The sequence below is a fragment of the Dermacentor albipictus genome, chromosome 5 (assembly GCF_038994185.2).
Source record: "Dermacentor albipictus isolate Rhodes 1998 colony chromosome 5, USDA_Dalb.pri_finalv2, whole genome shotgun sequence".
Classification (NCBI taxonomy): domain Eukaryota; kingdom Metazoa; phylum Arthropoda; class Arachnida; order Ixodida; family Ixodidae; genus Dermacentor; species Dermacentor albipictus.
Genome location: NC_091825.1, coordinates 37,953,259 through 37,973,309, shown reverse-complemented (window position 1 = coordinate 37,973,309; position 20,051 = coordinate 37,953,259). Strand labels below are relative to the sequence as shown.

At 49.0% G+C, this 20,051-nt stretch overlaps 1 protein-coding gene across 1 annotated transcript in view; it reads right to left on the bottom strand.

The window, feature by feature from the left end:
• The window catches only part of LOC135909513 (decapping and exoribonuclease protein-like), a 47,100-nt gene that overhangs the window by 12,122 nt on the left and 14,927 nt on the right, over positions 1–20,051 (bottom strand). Inside the window, exons 3-4 of the mRNA XM_065441487.2 lie at positions 11,294–11,519; positions 2,829–2,964 (exon numbers count right to left, since the gene is read on the bottom strand). Coding sequence (XP_065297559.1) covers positions 2,829–2,964; positions 11,294–11,519 — 362 coding nt within the window. The remainder of the gene's footprint in view (positions 1–2,828; positions 2,965–11,293; positions 11,520–20,051) is intronic.

The window sequence follows — 20,051 nt, the reverse complement described above, 5'->3', positions numbered from 1 at the left end:
GGGATCCGGATCATGAGACTGAAATAACCAGAAGGATAAGAATGGGCTGGGGGGCGTTTGGCAGGCATTCTGAAATCATGAACAGCAAGTTGCCACTATCCCTCAAGAGAAAAGTGTATAATAGCTGTGTCTTACCAGTACTCACGTATGGGGCAGAAACCTGGAGGCTTACTAAAAGGGTTCTGCTGAAATTGAGGATGACGCAACGAGCTATGGAAAGAAGAATGATGGGTGTAACTTTAAGGGATAAGAAAAGGAGCAGATTGGGTGAGGGAACAAACGCGGGTAAATGACATCTTAGTTGAAATCAAGAAAAAGAAATGGGCATGGGCCGGACATGTAATGAGGAGGGAAGATAACCGATGGTCATTAAGGGTTACGGACTGGATTCCAAGGGAGGGGAAGCGTAGCAGGAGGCAGCAGAAAGTTAGGTGGGCGGATGAGATTAAGAAGTTTGCAGGGACAACATGGCCACAATAAGTACATGACCGTGGTAGTTGGAGAAATATGGGAGAGGCCTTTGCTTTGGGCGTAACCAGGCTGCTGCTGCTGCTGCTGCTGATGATGATGAAGCAGTCTATAAACTCAGTATACGATCTGCTGCGAAGTGTGAAGGAGCTAGTGGCATCCAGTATCGCCTGGGCCGCCTAGCCGCGTCCAAACTGCGAGTTGCCAGTTAGTGTAAGAGACGAGAAACCAACGTCTGCAATGAAGCTCATGGTATTTTCCCTCAAGTTAGCTCAACCTACTAGAGGGAAAACGCCAGATCTAGACTCTCGGGAAAACCAGCCCAGCAATCACGTCCACCGCAACGAGATCGGCTTGCCAGCGTTAATCGGCAAAGCTATGCCGTGGATTCCACGCTTTATGGACTGGTTGCTGCTTCCCAGCCATGCGTATGCCGTCATTTGTTTTCTTTTGAACTCTGTTTAGTAGACCACCGTTAAATGTCTTTGTGTGCTGTTGATTTCTATATTTACGGTTAACTCTTCGGTGTATTTCTTTTGTCTTCATCACTAATCTAGATTAAGCGCATGTGTGTTAGTGTCCTTGAGTTTCTTGTGTTTCGTTTGAATCGTGTGTGGTTGTCAGTCTATAAAGATTTGTTTCTCTTTTTCTCCCGACTCTGACTCCTTCGCTGTGTTTGCTTGAGTACAGAATGACCGACCACCTTGCATACCCCGTCGACGACTTCGTGCCGACGGTGAACGGGTGACAAGCCGTGACAATACGTTAAGACTTTTCAAAAAGTCCCTTGGCATAATATTTGATTGGCAATTCAGTTCCTTGACTTGCGCTGCGGTATTGGAAGTATCGGTGACATATCACACACCAATATTATTGCCCAATATGGCTGAACTGCCCTTACAGCGTCCTTTTTTTGTACTATGTGGTCGATAGATATGCAATGCCTAACGTTTTAAATCTTCAAGTAATGAAGAAGAAGGTGCGCTAGTAAATATTAATACTTCAAATACTTTTCAAACGAGATAAATTCACTTCCAATGCAAAACCGCACCGGTGAACTGTTTTCACGCTTATATATTTACTCGCTTTTATAAATTAAGTAAGCAAGAATAACACGTTTATTCGAGATGGCAGCTGTTCTTTGCCGATATAGCGGTGGACGATGTGGACCAGAAAAATAATCTGATTATAAGTAAAGCGGGATTTCCCTGATTCAGGGCGCAGTCATATGACTTCATAGCACCTAGTACTGTTCAAGCTGCCTAAGGTGATCGTGGAAATTCTCAGCGAAGGTGACGACGTCGCCCAAGTGCACGAGACAGCATAGCGACTTTAACTCGTGTACGTCGTGTCCAACACTTGCTGGAATATTGCAGGTGATGTGCAGAGCCTGAAGCGGTCACCTTGAAGTTGCAGAGGCCGGACAGCGTGGGGAAGGTCTTCTCGAGATCCCACTCGTCGACTTAATTTTGTTGCCGGTCTTGAGATACATCGACGAAGTTTATGTAGAGTTGAGGAGCCGGTCTTATGCCTTATCTATCCGTCGGAGGAGACCCCTCTCCACCATTTTGTTCAGGCAACAATTGACGCAAAAACGCCGAGTTCCATCTTCTTCACTAAGACTACGGAAGAATCCCACGAACTCTCGGACGGCTGCATGATTTATCCTTGGAGCATTTCATCATCTATTTGCTTTATCGCTTCCCGTTCATGTGCTGAAACTCGCTACAAAGTTTCAAAGAGTGGTAGAGCAGATTATACGGCTATTATGCAGTGCTTTGGAATTGGTATTTGTCAAATGTTTGTTGCGGCCGAAAAGCAGTTTTCGTAAACTCGTATGTGATCCTGGAGCCATTTCTTCAGAACATATTGATCAGATAATATTTCTCTAATATATTGATTATTAATTAATAAATGAATTGTTGCACTATGCACAGCTGAAATTAAAACGGATAATCGGTATTGTGAGGCACCAAAGGAGCGTAGCATATATGACATCTTGGACGTTGCAAGGTTAAATGCGCTATGGACCATGTTCTTCACTTCAGAACTCTTCGCGCTTCTTTCGTTTGCAAAGTACTTTCATAGCTTATTGTGTATGCGCTGTAGGAAGTGAACAGTAGCTATTATATCACTATATTGCCCCAACTGAACTATAAGAGCAGTTTCCTTCCTTGTAACTGCTTGTTTTTAAATTCAGGTCTATCGGTAGCGGCTGCCCGAAGTTGACGGGTCCAGGCCTAACCCAACCAAGCGCGTGTCCCTTCCAAAACGTCTCGCAACTAATACGCTAGAGGAGGGCGCATGGGCTGTCGCGCCATGAAAAAGGCGCATTGCGGCTGGAGTGGGACACAACTCACTGTAGCCCTCTCCGGCATTTTCATGACGTCGAACTCCTGGATGGAACAGAGGATTCCACTTTCTTTGCGAAAACCACAAAGCACCTTCGGGACGCCAGCCAAGCGGCACTGGGCCCACCAGCGTAACAACGCGTGCCTGCGAGGGAAACAAGAAATGAATGCGCTTTAGTGCCATACAGGGAGACAGTGAAGAAAATATTGCTCACCTATCATCCCTTGCGACAGCTGACGATAAATAACAGTGGTGTCACAAAGTGACCAATATCAATTAGGACAGGTAAGCAATTACTACCAAGATGTCGTAGCAATTCGACTAAATTTGAAGTTTCATCCACGCGAATAACATGTTTTGTTTCTTTACATGACAAAAACCACGATATAAATATGACGCACGCCATAGCAGGGGACGCCGGAATAATTTTGAACACTTGGATTTCTTAACGTGCACCCAATGCGCGGTGCACTGGCGTTACTCCATTTGGCCCACATCGAAATGCGGCCGCTGTATCCGGGATTTCATCAAGCGCTCTCCGGTTTCACATGGCAACTCCAGTCTACGCCACCACGGCGGGTCGGCACTAACATTCATAGATGGTCAATTCTGCTGCATGCGCAGCGAAGCAAGGCGGACTTCCGACGCATGACTGAAACGCAATTTGCAGATGTTCGCTGTAACAAGCATATGAGGCCCCCGCGGCCATAATCTTCATTGGCCCGCCAAGCTCGGTAAGCAACATTGGTCATCGCACCCAATAAACACCAATGAGCACTGCTGCTCAGCGGTCAGTCATGGTTCATCACCACCACGCTGTGGTGCGTCTAACAGAGGGTGCCTCAAGCCTTCCCTCGTTCAAGAACCTGGGCGTACCGTGACACTGGCGAGGAGCACCCGCGGATCGTCCCACGCCGCCGCGAGTGGCCAAACACCGCTCCGGTCGCTGCTGCCATGCCGCTGTACGGAAGGCTCGATCCGTTCGAGGCAGATGGGTCCGCCTAGCCAGTTTACGATGAGCAAGTCTGCGTGTTTTTACGGGCAAGCGGCACACGCGAGGCCAAACAGCGGGACATTTCCCAGGGCTAGCTGCGGGACCCGCGTCTTCAGTCTCCTGCTCAACCTTGTCAAGCCAGCCACACCGCATGTTATGGCACTGGGTGAGCTGCTGCTCATCATCATCATCATCATAATCATAATAATCATAATCATCATCCTCAGCAGCAGCAGCAGCCTGGTTACGCCCACTGCAGGGCAAAGGCCTCTCCCACACTTCTGCAACGACCCCAGTCATGCACTAATTGTGGCCATATCGTCCCTGCAAACTTAATCTCAAACTTGATCGCCATCCTTCAACAAATCTGCTGTTACCTGATCCTCCCCAGCTGCCTTCCCCCTTTGCATAGCTCCCAAGGCTTTCTTTACTTCTTCCGGCGTTACCTGTGGGATATCGAATTGCTCTAGACTATTCTCTACCATTATCGTCGTTGGTGCCACTGGTGCTGTATAAATCTCTATAGAACTCCTCAGTCACTTGAACTATCTTATCCATATTAGTAATGATATTACCGGCTTTGTCTCGTAATGCATACATCTGATTCTTGCCAATTCCTAGTTTCTTCTTCCCTGCTTTTAGGTTTCCTCCGTTCCTGAGAGCATGTTCAATTGTATCCATATTATACTTCCTTAATGTCAGCTGTCTTACGCTTGCTGATTAACTTCCAAAGTTCTGCCAGTTCTATTCTAGCTGTAGGGTTAGAGCTTTTCGTACATTGGCGTTTCTTGATCAGATCTTTGGTCTCCTGCGATAGCTTACTGGTATCCTGTCTAACGGAGTTACCACCGACTTCTATTGGAAACTCCTTAATGATTCCCACAAGATTGTCGTTCATTGCTTCAACACTAAGCTCCTCTTCCTGAGTTAAAGCCGAATACTGTTCTGAAGCTTGATCTGGAATTCCTCTATTTTCCCTCTTCCCGCTACCTTATTGATCGGCTTCTTATGTAGCAGTTTCTTCCGTTCCTTCCTCAGGTCTAGGCTAATTCGAGTTCTTACCATCCTATGGTCATTGCAGCGCCCCTTGCTGAGCACGTCCACATTTTCTATGATGCCACGGTTAGCGCAGAGTATGAAGTCTATTGGATTTCTAGTCTCGCCGTTCGGGCTGCACGTCCACTTTCGTCTATCCCGCTTGCGGAAGACAACCGAAGCCGCCGGGAAGGAGAGACCCTTGGGCAGTTCGTCACTGCTCTACGAGGGTTAGCAAGTGCCTGTGTTTTGGGGGACCAGCTGGACTCGCTGATCCCGGACCGTTTCGTCTGCGGCATGAACAACCCCGCCATGTCGACGCGACTCTTGGAGTTTGCCGACCCCCCGCTGGATGACGCCGTTAAGGCAGCGCTGGCAATGGAAGCTGCTGCCAAGGACGCCGGCGAGATTGCCCGTGCGATTGGCCTACCGTCGGCGGAAGCGACAAAGGGCAGTACCTGTGGTTGCTGTGTTGGTTCCCCCCTCCTCACAGTGCTAGTTTTCTCATGCACAATGCTTCACGTGTGGGAAAACTGGGCGCCTTGCACGGGTATGCCGAAGGGGGAGGACTAACAGCAAATGGCAGCAGCAGCCTGGTTCATGCCCAGGTACCACACAAGCTCGCGGCCAGGGTAGTCGTCGCTAGGGTACGCGGCGGGGGCGTGTGGCAGCAGGCCCGAGTTCTTCCGCGGCCAGGCTCCACGTCGTGGCCGAGAAGCCGCCGATTTTCGACATGCGGCACACAGGCCTTGTTCCGTCGTCTGTGCCGACGTACATGCTGACCATCGAAGTATGCGGTCACCCCATTTCAATGGAACTCGTCATAGGGACGAGCATGTCAATAATGGCCGGGAAACCCTTCAAGCGTACTTCTCCCGGCATGTCGGTTGAGGCTTCGGGAGTGATGCTGCGCAGCTACTTCGGGCATCTCTTCCAGGGTCAGGCACAGGTCAGCGTTTGCTTTGGCGACAGGGAGGCAACCCTTCCCCTTTACTTAACCAAGGGGTCGTCACCAACGCTGCTGAGCCGAAACTGGATTCATGCACTGGGTGTTCGTCGACCAGAGTACAAGGAAGCTAGCCTGGGTGTAGTGAAAGACGTCCCCAGCCTCCTGACCAAGTTCAAATCCCTGTTCCAGCCAGGTGTGGCGCATTGACGTTCGCCCTTAAGGACGGGGTCACGCAGGAGCTGTAACGGTTACAGCGAGAGAGCATCCTGGTGCCCGTCAAGACGACTGAATGGGCCTCTCCCTCATACCAGCCCTCAAGTGAGATGACAGTGTCCGGATCTGCGGGGATTTCAAACTTGCCGTCAACCCCGTCGATACCGTCGAGAAGTACCCGCTGCCACGGATTGAAGATCTCTGGTCAGCGTTGTCCGGTGGACAGAAGTTTACCAAGCTCGACCTCAGAGATGCTTACCAGCAGTTGGTGCTCCAGTATGCCTCCGGGAAGTATATGACATTATGGACAACTTTGGGGCTCTTCGAGTACACGCGCTTACCGTTTGGTGTGGCGTCAGCCCCAGCCTTATTTCAAGGGGAGATGGACAACAACTTCAGGGGCATGAGGCAAGTGGCGGTGTACTTGGACGACATTCTAGTTACTGGAAGCGACGAAGGGGACCCCCTGCAATACCTGCACAATGTCCTGGCCCGACAGCAAGACGCCGGTCTCATTCTCAAGCTGGAAAAGTGCATTTTCCTGGCCCCAAGTGTTTAGTACTTAGGACGTATCATTTCCCAGGCTGGCCTAGCCCCGGCTCCCGGCAATGTTGATGCTGTGCTCAAGGCGCCGAAGCCCCAGAACAAAACGGAGCTTCAAAGCTACCTCGGCCTCATCAACTTCTACAAGAGTTTTCTGCCGAACGTGTCGGAGCATCTTCAGCCGCTCCATCTTGTGCTTCTATATGGTCAGCAATGGGTCAGGAAGAAGGAGCATGGCCGGGCCTTCCAGCGCATCAAGGAGCTAATCACCAAGGCTCCAGTGCTGGTACTCCTCGGTCCTGCCAAACCTGTCGTCCTGATCGTAGATGCGTTGCTGTGCGGCGTGGGAGCTTTCCTGACACACTGGGACAAGGATGGCCGGGAACGCCCTGTGTCGTTTGCTTCTCGTCGGCTTCATGCTGCAGAGCAACGCTACAACCAGCTGGACAAGGAAGGATTGGCCTTCATGTTCGGTATTGAACGTTTCCACCAGTATCTATGGAGCCGAAGGTTCGAGGCGGTCACGCACCACAGCTGCTCTAGGGGCTGCGGGGGACTGACAAGGTAGTTCCCACGCAAGCAGTTCCTCGAGTGTTACGCTGGGCTTTGAGGCTGGCAGCTTACAGTTACCAGCTGCTTTACCATCCGAGAAAGAACCTGGGATTTGCTGATGCCCTGAGTCACCTGCCCCTGCCAGGTGCCTGATACTGTTCCAGAACCTGCTGAAGTGTTCATGCTGGAACACGGTTACCCGGATGTGCTCTGCAGATCTGCGATATGGCAAGCGACCAGCCGGCACCCGGTCCTGTCTCAGGGGGTTAAGGCGGTGTACCATGGGGAGGAATTGGTTCAGCAGGCCTATAGCCACAAGGCCGCTGAGCTGAGCTTGCAGCAGGGTTGCCTAACGTGTGGTTCCAGGGTGGTGATCCCACAATGTCTCCGCTCGAGGGTCCTGCAGTTGCTGCACGTCGGTTATCTTGGCGTGGAAAAGACCAAGATGGTGGCTTGGTCCCATGTTTGATGGCCTGGCCTGGACCAGAAAATCGCTCACATGGTGCAGAGCTGCCAAATTTGCCTCGAGCTACAGTGGGCCTCACGTCATGTGGAAATTACCCGTGGACGTTCACACAAAACCCTGGTCCCGCCTGCATGTGGTTTTTGGGGGCCCTTCAAGGACCATTACTTCCTGGTGGTGGTGGACGCCTTTTCGAAGCGGGTGGAGGTTTTACCTGTCACTACTACATCGGCAGGCTCGACCATTAGAGCGCTACGACAGGTCTTCGCCACCCAGGGTGTGGTCGGACGCCATTGTGGCCGACAATGCTCCTGCTTTCGCCAGCACAGAGTACCTCGCCTGGCTGACGAAGAAAGTAATCCGCCGGACGATGGTTCCGCTGTACCACCCTGCTTCAAACGGTCCAACCAAGCGGGTGGTGAAAACCATCAAGGACAATCTCAAGAACAGCCAGAATGGAGATTTCCGGATGCAGATTGCCCGGATACTGTTCCAGTACCGGACCACGCCCCACAGTGTCACTGGCCGTGTCACCTGTGAGCTCTTGCTGGGTCGTATGGTCAAGACACCCTTGGACGTCTTGCATCCGAAGCTCCGATCCACAGTGCTCCTGAAGCAACTGAAGCAGAAGCTGGCTGCTGACCAAGGGTGCCGTTCCGGGCCTTTGCCGGAGTTGGTAGTTTCTGATTTCGCAAGGAACGTCCGTCCTGGACCACCCTGGTCCGCCGGACAGGTGGACCAGGGAACCCAAGGGCTCCTTGAAGCCCTTGGGTTCAGCGAGAGCAGGGGAAGGCAAACATGTCCGCAATAGAGATTAGTAAGAGGCGATTGGAAAATTGTTGAAGAAAAGTATGGAAACGACAAAAAACGAGGGCGTGCAAAAACAAAGTGCACAACAGGGGATCAGAAAGCGGTTACGACAATTAATCGTTTTTTTGGTTTACCCTTTTTCTTTTTTAACATAGGTAGGGCATCAAGCAATATCATAACAAGTTTGGTGGCGCAACCCACCGCCCCGTTTTAAAGGAGACAATCAATCAATCAATCAATCAATCAATCAATCAATCAATCAATCAATCAATCAATCAATCAATCAATCAATCAATCAATCAATCAATCAATCAATCAATCACTCCGCGCACGAGCCCACGTAAAAATGCAGACCAACTAGAGGTCGACAGCTTCCCTGTAAATAAATAAATAAATAAATAAATAAATAAATAAATAAATAAATAAATAAATAAGTCAGTCAAGCACATTGCTTTGTCTACTCTATTCCGTGGGGTAAAGAAAAAATCTACAACAGCAATGACACAAAAAGACATGCGCGATGCTTTGTTTACTGCACATGCATGATTATAAGTTCGGCCACTCTCATATCGGCATAACTGGCCTATATATCTAATGATCTATGGAAGCATGCGTATCACTCAAGGCTCAATTGCTAGCCGTTATAAAAATGTGGTTTTGAACCAATTGTAAAGAAGTATGCGTTTTTAGATGCAATACATATTAACTTGCGCGTGACTTTAGCGAAGCTTTTCATATGCAGGGTGTCCCAGCTGGCTTTAGCTAGAGTTTAAAAATATGAGAATGCCACATAGCTGGGCAGAAAGTGGTACATGAAAGTGTTTTACAGAGCGTGAAAAAAGCCCGCAATTCACGCAAAATCGCCCCTCAACTGGCCCTTGGAAGCATTTTGCGTGTATTGGCGGGCTGCTTTCGCGCACAAAAAACGCTTTTATATAGCGCGTATTCAGCAACAGAACGCTGTATCAGACGTTCTTCATGTTGCTGTACAATTTTCTCATTGACTGTTTTCATGAAAGAATATATATTTGAGAAGTTGAATAATTACGACAGCAAACAACATTGCATTGGTTTTTTACAGCTGCGTAGCATTCGCATATTTTTAAATTCCGGATAAAGTTAGCTGGGACAGCGAGTATAAAAGACGATCCTTGTGATAGCGCACCTTTAATATATCTGCTGTGGCAGCGAACGTTTGCTTGTCCCCTTGGGGAGCGGGTGGTACTGCCAGTGCGCACGCGCCCTTAATTCCGGTGAACATTGCTGGCCGCCAATTTTCGGCGCTGCTGGACATGGGTACAAGGGCATCGTTGATAGGCGTACGGGTGTTGTCCCACTTGCAGAAGCACTGAGTGAACTTGTGGGACTGCCTAACGACTTTCAATCTTGTGAAAGGCGTGGCCAGTTCCGGCTGGCGCCTCAACGCTGACTGTTAGGATGGAAAAGCGAATGAGACGCGCTTCGCTGATCTCCCCAGACTCAGGGTTCCTGTGATTCTCGGAAGGCACTTTCTCCTTAAAACCGGAATCGTTGTGGACGTTGCTAATGGCAGCTATCGCGACGGACAGTTCACGCTGCTAAAGCTGTTCATCAGCCGACGACGTCCGATCTTACTAGTGCAGATAGGGCATCGTAAACGCGACGAGCGAAGATTTCGGGGGCAAGCCCCCAGCTGCATGCTCGTCCACTCAAAGTCGCCTTTGGGATCCAGAGGTACGGCATTAGCCGTGTCGCGTGCAGAATGCGCAGGCAAGTCCCTGCGCTATGCGCTTGTGGGCTCAAAGTCCCGGATCAAGCGACACAGCATGAACAGGCATCACATCCTATGACTGCCTGTGAGGTTCATTTAGATGATAAACAGAATGCTCGCTTGTCGTCACAAAGAGCTCTTCACCGCTCAATCTGGCTTTACCGGTTTGGCGATTCACGGGATCGAAACTGGACACGCGCTTCCTTTGAAGTGTAACCACCGTTGCGTCAGCCTCGACAAGAGGTAAGTGATCGATGGTTTGTTGGACGCGATGCTATTGGCCGATATTATCCCCCACTCTTCCAGCGCCTGCGTGTTTCGAGTTGAGTTAGTACCTAAGTTGGCAGTCAATTTTGCGTAGACTAGAGCCATATGAACCGAGTGACTCGTAAGGATGCTTATCTGCTCCGTATACGATTAGATTTATTGTAGGGAACCCTGGGCAGTGCGAGGTAGGGATGCCTCAAAAGGTTACCTACAGCACCAGATGAATCATCGTGATCGGTGCAAGGCCGCGTTCATGTCCCTTTATTTTTGTCGGCTCTCCTACATGTGCTCGTTTGGCTTTGCAGCTTTCCTTTTATCGCCACAGAAAGTTGTTCGCGAGTAATCGATGACATGAACAATTTTTGTACACGTAACATCTTCCGCATTTTGAAGGGCAACGCAACTACGAGCCATGCATGAAGCTTGTAAAAATGTGGAAAACGCGCCATTGGCAACAGCCATTGGGCGCACATTTTCGAAATATGCGAAAGCATGTTGTGGATAGGGAAAGTGACTACAAGGGGAAATTACCACCAATTTTAGCAAGTACATACGCATTACTATAAAGCCATATTTTTGTCTCTCGTGTGCTTGCTTTGGTTGCTGGTATTTGTGGCATGCGGCAACCACAACGTAAAAAGAAACACGTAAATTAAGCCCCCGACGCCACAATAATGCGTGCTCCGAATATTTCACGATTATCCCACAATGAGTCGGCCCTGTATGTTTTAGACACCTTCACTTTGATTCCGCTGCTCTAACTCCTGCAAAAGTTGTTTCCGAAAATGAGTGCTTAAAGCTAGTGCAGAAACGCTCGCAATCTCGCACGACCTGATTAACGATTTGATGAAGGATATAAGCACCCTGTTGTGTTGAGTTCGTTTGTTTACCACCAACCTGTAGAACGTGTACCGCTGGGACCTCTTGAAATTGTCGCGACATGTCTTGAGCTCCACGTAGCCAGCCGTGGAACCCGGCTCGCATGGAACACTAGGGTTCACCGCTTTCATTTGAGCTCCTAGCACGATAGAGTGCAATCCCAGCTGACAGCGGAGGACGACGTTGTATGCATCGCCTTCCCTGACGACTTCATTTTCCTTGGGGGCAGCAGCTCCGGCTTCGTCTGCGTCGCACAAGAATGTGTGTGTGCTTAAGCACAAAATTGCTTCCGGTATTCCACATCCTCTTTATTAATGCTATTAGAACTCTTTGGGAAGTTCAAAAAATTTTCGGTATGTCTCTACACCCTCGTCTAACCTCTTTCCGGCCACATTGGGTCATTGGTATTCCATGGTGTAATTGCTGGAGTACCGGTTTTCTGCGCTGCGGCAACCGGCTTCAAGTACAGTCATCAGACCAACTTCAATCACTTGTAATGTAACTCTCGGTATGTTATACGCCATAATAAATTCTTGAGGTGTATTTCGGTCCCCTGGTATTGTACCGGTATGCACCGTGTTTAAAATAAGCCTGCTTAATGCCTATTATTATCAATATGCGTCAGGGGGTATTTCGGCGCCTTTCACAATAGACATTATATAAAAGATGTCAACAATTACCCACCAACGATTGGCAGTTTCCACAGACCATAAAAGTCGGCAATCTCAAAAAGATTGATGCGCCGCCAATAATTTTAATGCATGCGGACGTCTTCTCAGAGCTGTTCAGTAAAGTTCGGAATATACGCTGTCTCAAGTCAGGCGTTGAGAGACAGAAATGTGGGGGTTAACACTGGCCGCGGATAAATTTTCTGTAGTCCGCGACATGCTAGCGGCACACTTATATTGAGCCACATATGCTTGTCTTAATGTTTGGCCAAGAAATCCTGTGAGGATACAGCTAGCACATGTTGCCATCGACAGGAAGTAGATTAACTCATCGTAGGGGCACACATATGCATATTTGGCTTCATAAACCGTCTGCTTTGTACAGAATGAATGTACCACAAGAAGCAATAAAATATACTGTTATGTTTCCCTTCTTTTGCCTGCCTTCAGTTCTGCTGACACTTGACTCATGCCACGAAACATCTGCGAAACATCTGTGTTACTTCTGTCATCACTTTAGCTGATATCAATTAGATTTGACGATCGGTATGTATACATCCCTATCGTCAAATCTAATGAGTATTAGCTAAAGTGATGACAGAGGTACCCCGAAGTTATCTAATCACAGTCTACGCAAAATATTTCACGTGAAATTGTGCTCATGAAGCGAAACCAAAGCACACACTAAAAACTGCGAAAGCAGGTTCACCACTAGCGCTTCGGCAAGGTGCGCAAGCGTAAAACATATTGCCATTTATTCAGAGACACATTTTTTGACATTAGTTGATGTGCTAAATTCTCCCAAAACTCACTTTCACAATTGCGCACATAAGTGAACGCTGGTGCAGCCAAACTTGGTGGAGCATACTGGGCAAAGCCTCGAGCTCACATACAGAGCAAAGAAGAAAGGCATGGTGGCGCAGTCCATGAACTTTGTAGCTCCTCCCAAGTCCGTTGACAACAAGTGATGATACCACAGTAAGGTAACAGGCCCTTACAGCAACTTGGAGAGCACACATCACAAGAGTTCGCGCACACTGCTGAAACAAGACACCTCCCTCAATGACGCCAAAGTCAGAGGAAGCCTAGTAGGACGTCAGAAGTGCCGTAAGTGCATCTAACAAGACAGCCGACTTGTGCATCCTTGCAGACCCAAATTGCGCATTGAAGATCTTTCTTTCGATCAGGTGAAACAAATTTTTCGGTATCCCGTAACTAAATCCCTTTATAGCCTTGCCTGCAAACGATCTTTATTGATGCAATATCCAACCATTCATTCACACAAAATTTACTTCACATTATTACCATATTAACCATAGTTTCAACCTATAATTTACCATGCGTGAACAAGGTGCCTTTTCATTTCATAGAGGTGACCAGCGAGACCTCGCGCGACCCAGATACAACGCTATAAAGATATTGAAATATGGGCTTAGTTGTCGCAATACTTCTAATAAGGTAGGAACGTCAATCAATCAGTTGCATTAAACGACTTTAGCATATTATGGAAAAGAATTTCATTTAGTACAGATACCAGCAGTCATGGAGGCATTACGTAATCGAGGCATCATCATCATCACCATCATCATCATCATTAATCTGGTTACGCCCACTGCAGGGCAAAGGCCTCTCCCATACCTCTAAACAACCCCGGTCATGTACTAATTGTGGCCATGTCGTCCCTGCAAACTTCTTACTCTCATCCGCCCACCTAACTTTCTGCCGCCCCCTGCTACGCTTCCCTTCTATTGGAATCCAGTCCGTAACCCTTAATGACCATCGGTTACCTTCCCTCCTCATTACATGTCCGGCCCATGCCCTTTTCTTTTTCTTGATTTCAACTAAGATGTCATTTACCCGCGTTTGTTCCCTCACCCAATATGCTCTTTTCTTATCCCTTAAAGTTACACCCATCATTCTTCTTTCCATAGCTCGTTTCGTCGTCCTCAATTTCAGCAGAACCCTCTTCGTAAGCCTCCAGGTTTCTGCCCCGTAGGTCAGTACTGGTAAGACACAGCCATTATACACTTTTCTCTTGAGGGATAATGGCAACCTGCTGTTCATAATCTGAGAAAGCCAGCCAAACGCACCCCAACCCATTCTTATTCTTCAGATTATTTCCGTCTCATGATCCGGATCCGCCGTCACTACCTGCCCTAAGTAGATGTATTCCCTTACGACTTCCAGTGCCTCGCTACCTATTGTAAACTGTTGTTCTCTTCCGAGGCTGTTAAACATTACTTAATTTTCTGCAGATCAATTTGCAGACCCACCCTTCTGCTTTGCCTCTCCAGGTCAGTGAGCATGCACTGCAATTGGTCCCCTGAGTTACTAAGCAAGGCAATATCATCAGCGAATCCCAAGTTACTAAGGTAATCTCCATTAATTTTTATCCCCAATTCTTCCCAATCAAGGTCTCTGAATACCTCCTGTAAACACGCTGTGAATAGCATTGGAGAGATCGTATTTCCCTGCCTGACGCCTTTCTTCATTGGGATTTTGTTGCTTTGTTTATGGAGGACTACGGTGGCTGTGGAGCCGCTATAGTTATCTTTCAGTATTTTTACATACGGCTCGTCTACACCCTGGTTCTGTAATGCCTCCATGACTGCTGAGGTTTCGACAGAATCAAACGCCTTTTCGTAACCAATGAAAACTACATATAAGGGTTGGTTATATTCCGCACAGTTCTCTATCACCTGATTGATAGTGTGAATATGGTCTATTGTTGAGTAGCCTTTACGGAATCCTGCCTGGTGCTTTGGTTGACAGAAGTCTAAGGTGTTCCTGATTCTATTTGCGATTACCTTAGTAAATACTTTCTAGGCAACTGACAGTAAGCTGATCGGTCTATAATTTTTCAAGTCTTTGGCGTCCCCTTTCTTATGGATTAGGATTATGTTAGCGTTCTTCCAAGATTCCGGTACGCTCGAGGTCATGAGGCATTGCGTTACACGGTGGCCAGTTTCTCTAGAACAATCTGCCCATCATCCTTCAAAAAATCTGCGGTTACCTGATCCCCCCAGCTGCCTTTCCCCTTTGCATAGGTCCCAAGGCTTTCTTTACTTCTTCCGGCGTTACCTGTGGGATGGCGAATTCCTCTAGACTATTCTCTCTTCCATTATCATCGTGGGTGCCACTGGTACTGTATAAATCTCTATAGAACCCCTCAGCCACTTGAATTATCTCATCCATTTTAGTAATGATATTGCCGGCTTTGTCTCTTAACGCATACATCTGATTCTTGCCAATTTCTAGTTTCTTCTTCACTGCTTTTAGGCTTCCTCCATTCCTGAGAGCATGTTCAATTCTATCCATATTATACTTCCTTATGTCAGCTGTCTTACGCTTGTTGATTAACTTCGAAAGTTCTGCCAGTTCTATTCTAGCTTAGGGTTAGAGGCTTTCATACATTGGCGTTTCTTGATGAGATCTTTAGTCTCCTGCGATAGCTTACTGGTATCCTGTCTAACGGAGTTACCACCGACTTCTATTGCACACTCCTTAATGACGTCCACAAGATTGTCGTTCATTGTTTCAACACTAAGATCCTCTTCCTGAGGTAAAGCCGAATACCTGTTGTGTAGCTTGATCTGGAATTCCTCTATTTTCCCTCATAGCGCTAACTCATTGCTCGGCTTCTTATGTACCCGTTTCTTCCGTTCCCTCCTCCGGTCTAGGCTAATTTGAGTTCTTACCATCCTATCGTCACCGCAGCACACCTAGCTGAGCACGTCCACATCTTGTTTGATGCCAGGTTTAGCGCAGAGTATGAGGTCTATTTCATTTCTAGTCTCGCCGTTCCGGCTCCTCCACGTCCACTTTCGGCTATCCCGTTTGCGGAAGAAGGTATTCATTATCCTCATATTATTCTGTTCCGCAAACTAATAACTCTCCCCTGCTATTCCTAGTGCCTATGCCATATTCCCCCACTGCCTTGTCTCCAGCCTGCTTCTTGCCTACCTTGGCATTGAAGTCGCCCATCAGTAAGGTGTATTTCGTTTTCACTCTACCCATCACCCATTTCACGTCTTCATAGAAGCTTTCGACTTCCTGGTCATCATGACTGAATGCATGTACAACCTGTACAACCTTCATTTTTTACCTCTTATTAGGTTTCACAAGAAGACCTGCCACGCTTTCGTTAATGCTATAGAATTCATGTATGCTACGAGCTATATTCTTATTAATCAGGAATCCGACTCCTAGTTCTCGTCTCTCCGCTAAGCCCCGGTAGCACAGGACGTGTCCGCTTTTTAGCACTGTATATGCTTCTTTTGGCCTCCTAACTTCACTGAGCCCTATGATATCCCATTTACTGCCCTCTAATTCCTCCAGGCGCAGTGGTGGCGTAGAGGTAGAACACCCGCCTCTAGTGCAAGAGGTCAGTCGCTCGAATCCCGGTGCTACACAATTTTCGACTGGATAAAAAAATCCGCGTGTTGATAAAATTGCGTAAGCAGGCCTCGAGTGTGGTCTGATCCCGGTGACCAGAACGGTTAATGCACTCCCTCACCAGAGCAGGATTGGCCACCCTTGTGCAGTACTTGGCTACAACCTCCTACAACAGGTAAAATGGTGAAAATCCGGCAGTGTCGTGACGGGACGAGTTGTATGCGAAAGTGATGTATGGCAAAGCGACGTCCCAGTCGCGGTGATCGTCGGAAACGTACATGGCCAGCATTTCAGTTAGCGTGCAGTTGAGTCGCTCAGTGAGGCCGTTCGTTTAAGGGTGGTACGCGGTAGCAATCTGGTGTTCTGTAAAACAGGAGCGGAGCAGATCGTCGACGACCTTCGATAGAAAGTAGCGGCCGCGATCCGTCAGCAACTGGTGAGGGGCGCCGTGGTGCAGGATGACGTCGTATAGTAAGGAGTCGGCGACATCTGTAGCGCAGCTGGTTGGTAGCGCTCGTGCGATGGCATATCTCGTGGCATAATCGGTTGCTACAGCAATCCATTTGTTTCATTTGATGGAAATTGGAAAGGGGCCAAGGAGGTCTAGGCCCACACGGAAGAAGGGCTCTATAGGGATATTTATTGTTTGCAGCAAACCAGCGGGAGACATAGCATGCGTCTTCCGGCGCTGACAGAGGTCGCATGAAGCGACATAATGGTGCACAGAGCGATAAATGCCGGGGCAGAAGAAGCGTTGCCGCAGGCGGTCGTATGTACGAGTGATGCCCAGATGTCCAGCAGTAGGAGCGTCGTGAAGCTGAAGCACGGATAGTCGAAGGTGCTTGGGAACGACTAGGAGGAGCTCCGGGCCGTCAGGACGAACGCTACGATGGTATAAAGTTCCATCGAGCAAGGTGAACATCCGGAGGGACAGGTCATTGGGCGAGGAGCTTAGGCCTTCCATAAGTGTTCGAAGAACAGGATCTTTGCGCTGCTCGTCACCCATATGAAGGAAGCCGGAGAGGGATAGAACACTGATGTCAGAGTCTGCATCGGTATAGTCCGGTTGATTGACGGGATGGCGGGACAGGCAGTCAGCGTCTTTATGCAGGCACCCTGGCTTATACATAATCGAAAATTTATATTCTTGTAGACGCAAGGCCCAACGTGCAAGTTGTCCAGTTGGGTCCTTCAAAGAGGAGAGCCAGCAGAGGGCGTGATGATCGGTGACGACGCACAAACTGCGACCGAAAAGGTACGGCCGAAGTTTCGCGACCGCCCATACGAGTGCGAGACATTCTCTCTCAGTAATGGAGTAATTTCACTCGGGTGTGGAAAGAAGGTGGCTAGCGTAAGCGATGATACGGTCTAGGGCCTGTTGACGCTGAGCGAGGACAGCGCCGATGCCATGACCACTCGCGTCAGTTCGTACTTCAGTGGGCGCAAAAGGAGCAAAGTGTGACAGAATTGGGGAAGTTGTAAGCCGCTCAATCAGGGTGGAGAACGCTTTCTCTTGCAGTGGTCCCCAAGAGAAAGAGACCTCTTTCTTAAGAGGGTCAGTGAGAGGGTGAGCTATGTCAGCAAAATTTTTCACAAAACGCCGGAAATAAGAGCATAAGCCCAGAAAACTACGGACATCGTTGGTTGAACAAGGTACAGGAAAATTTCGCACGGCGTGAACTTTCTGTGGATCAGGTTGGATTCCGGCGGCGTTGACGAGATGGCCGAGCATGTTAATTTCACGGCGACCGAAATGGCACTTGGAGGAGTTTAACTGAAGGCCAGCCCTGCGAAACACGGAGAGTATGGTTGTGAGACGCCGCAGATGGCTCTCCAAGTTCGGCGAAAACACAATCACATCGTCGAGGTAACAGAGGCATGTAGACCACTTCAAGGCGCGCAAGAGAGAGTCCATCATGCACTCGAATATAGCTGGCGCATTGCATTATTCAAAGGGCATGACCTTAAATTGGTACAGACCGTCCGATGTGACGAAGGCGGTTTTCTCGCGGCCGATCTCATCGAGGCTAATCTGCCAATAGCCGGAGCGGAAGTCAATTGATTACAAGCATTGGGATCCGTGAAGGCAGTCAAGAGCGTCATCAATGCGAGGCAGGGGATAAACATCCTTCTTTGTTATCCTGTTGAGGTGACGGTAGTCAACGCAGAAGCACCACGAGTTGTCTTTCTTCTTTACTAAGACAACTGGTGATACCCACGGGCTACTTGAAGATTCAATGATGTCGTTGTCCATCATCCTGTCTACCTGATTTTGTATGATGGCCCTTTCTGTTGCGGAGACACGATATGGCCGCCTATGTATGGGGCTGGCGTCACCGGTGTTGATGCGATGCCTGACAACAGATGTCTGGCCGAGTGGACGGTCGTCCAAATCAAAGATGTCTCGATGAGATGACAGGAGGTGACGAAGAGCTGCTGTTTGCTCGGAAGGAAGGTCAGGGGCGATCATCTTAGAAACATCGTCCGTTGGCGTCGAGTACGGAGGAGTGGGCGACAAAGGTCCGTTGGTACTGAGGAAGGATTCAGAGGTCAAAGAAGAAACCTGAAATTCTTCCAAAGAAGTGATATGCGCTATGGCGATACCGTGTGGCAGCACATGCGACGAAAATCCAAAATTGAGGATGGGCATGCGAGTGCAGTTTTCGCGTATTCGGACTAAGGTGCTCGGCAGGGCAATATTGCGGGACAAAGCCAAGTCAGTAAGCGGCGTACGACATGCTCGCCATCAGGTACGGGAGGACAGGGCGTAAGGAGGACATTTGTAGCCGCTTGTGGAGACAGCCTTGCAAACTCAGCAAAACATAAGCGGTGTCAAGCACAAGTTGTTCCGTCGGCAGGAAGCGGCAGATCCAACTGAACAACACCTGTGGAGCAGTCAATTTGGGCAGAGTGTTTCGAAAGGAAGTCGAGGCCGAGAATTAGGTCGTGCGGACAGTGTTCAAGGACGATGAATAGAACAACGGTGTAATGGCCCCCAATGGTCACACGTGCTGTGCACATTCCAAGGACAGGTGAAGTACTCCCATCGGCGACTCGCACAGTGCCCTGTACGGCGGGTGTCAGAACCTTCTTGAGCCTTCGGCGGAGAGCAGTGCTCTTAACTGAAAGCTGCGCTCCTGTATCAACTAGAGATCTAACAGGAACGCCATCAACTTCAATGTCCAGTAGGTTTCCACTTTTAGGCAGGGTCAACAGAGGATTTGCGGGCCGGGTCGTAGTAGCAGCTTCACCTCCGGGAGCTGCACCGCCTAGTTTCCCGAAGCGAAGCGACCAGTTGCAGAAGGGAACGAAGCGCGGTGGCCGAGAGGCGAACGGGACCTACCACCTTGCGGAAACGGGGAGCGGCTAGATGTTGGTGGAGCCCTGTAGGCGTTGATGTTCCTAGTCGGCGTATAGGGCGAGAAAGTGTGATTGTCTGGTACTTGGTGGTAGTGACTCGGAGACGACCACCGAGAATGCGACGACCAGTGGTTGCGGCAATGACGGGCGATGTGTCCAATACCGGAACAATTAAAGCAGATGGGTTTATCATCCGCTGTGCGCCAGTCAGCTGGGTTGCGATGGAGTGGCGGAAAGCTTTGCGTCAGGGAGCGAGCGGCCGGAGAAATCTGGTAGGTGTTTGTATGGCGGACCGAGCAGAGAGATGGAATGCCCAAACTTGCTATTTCCTCCCGAATGACCGCTTGTATAAG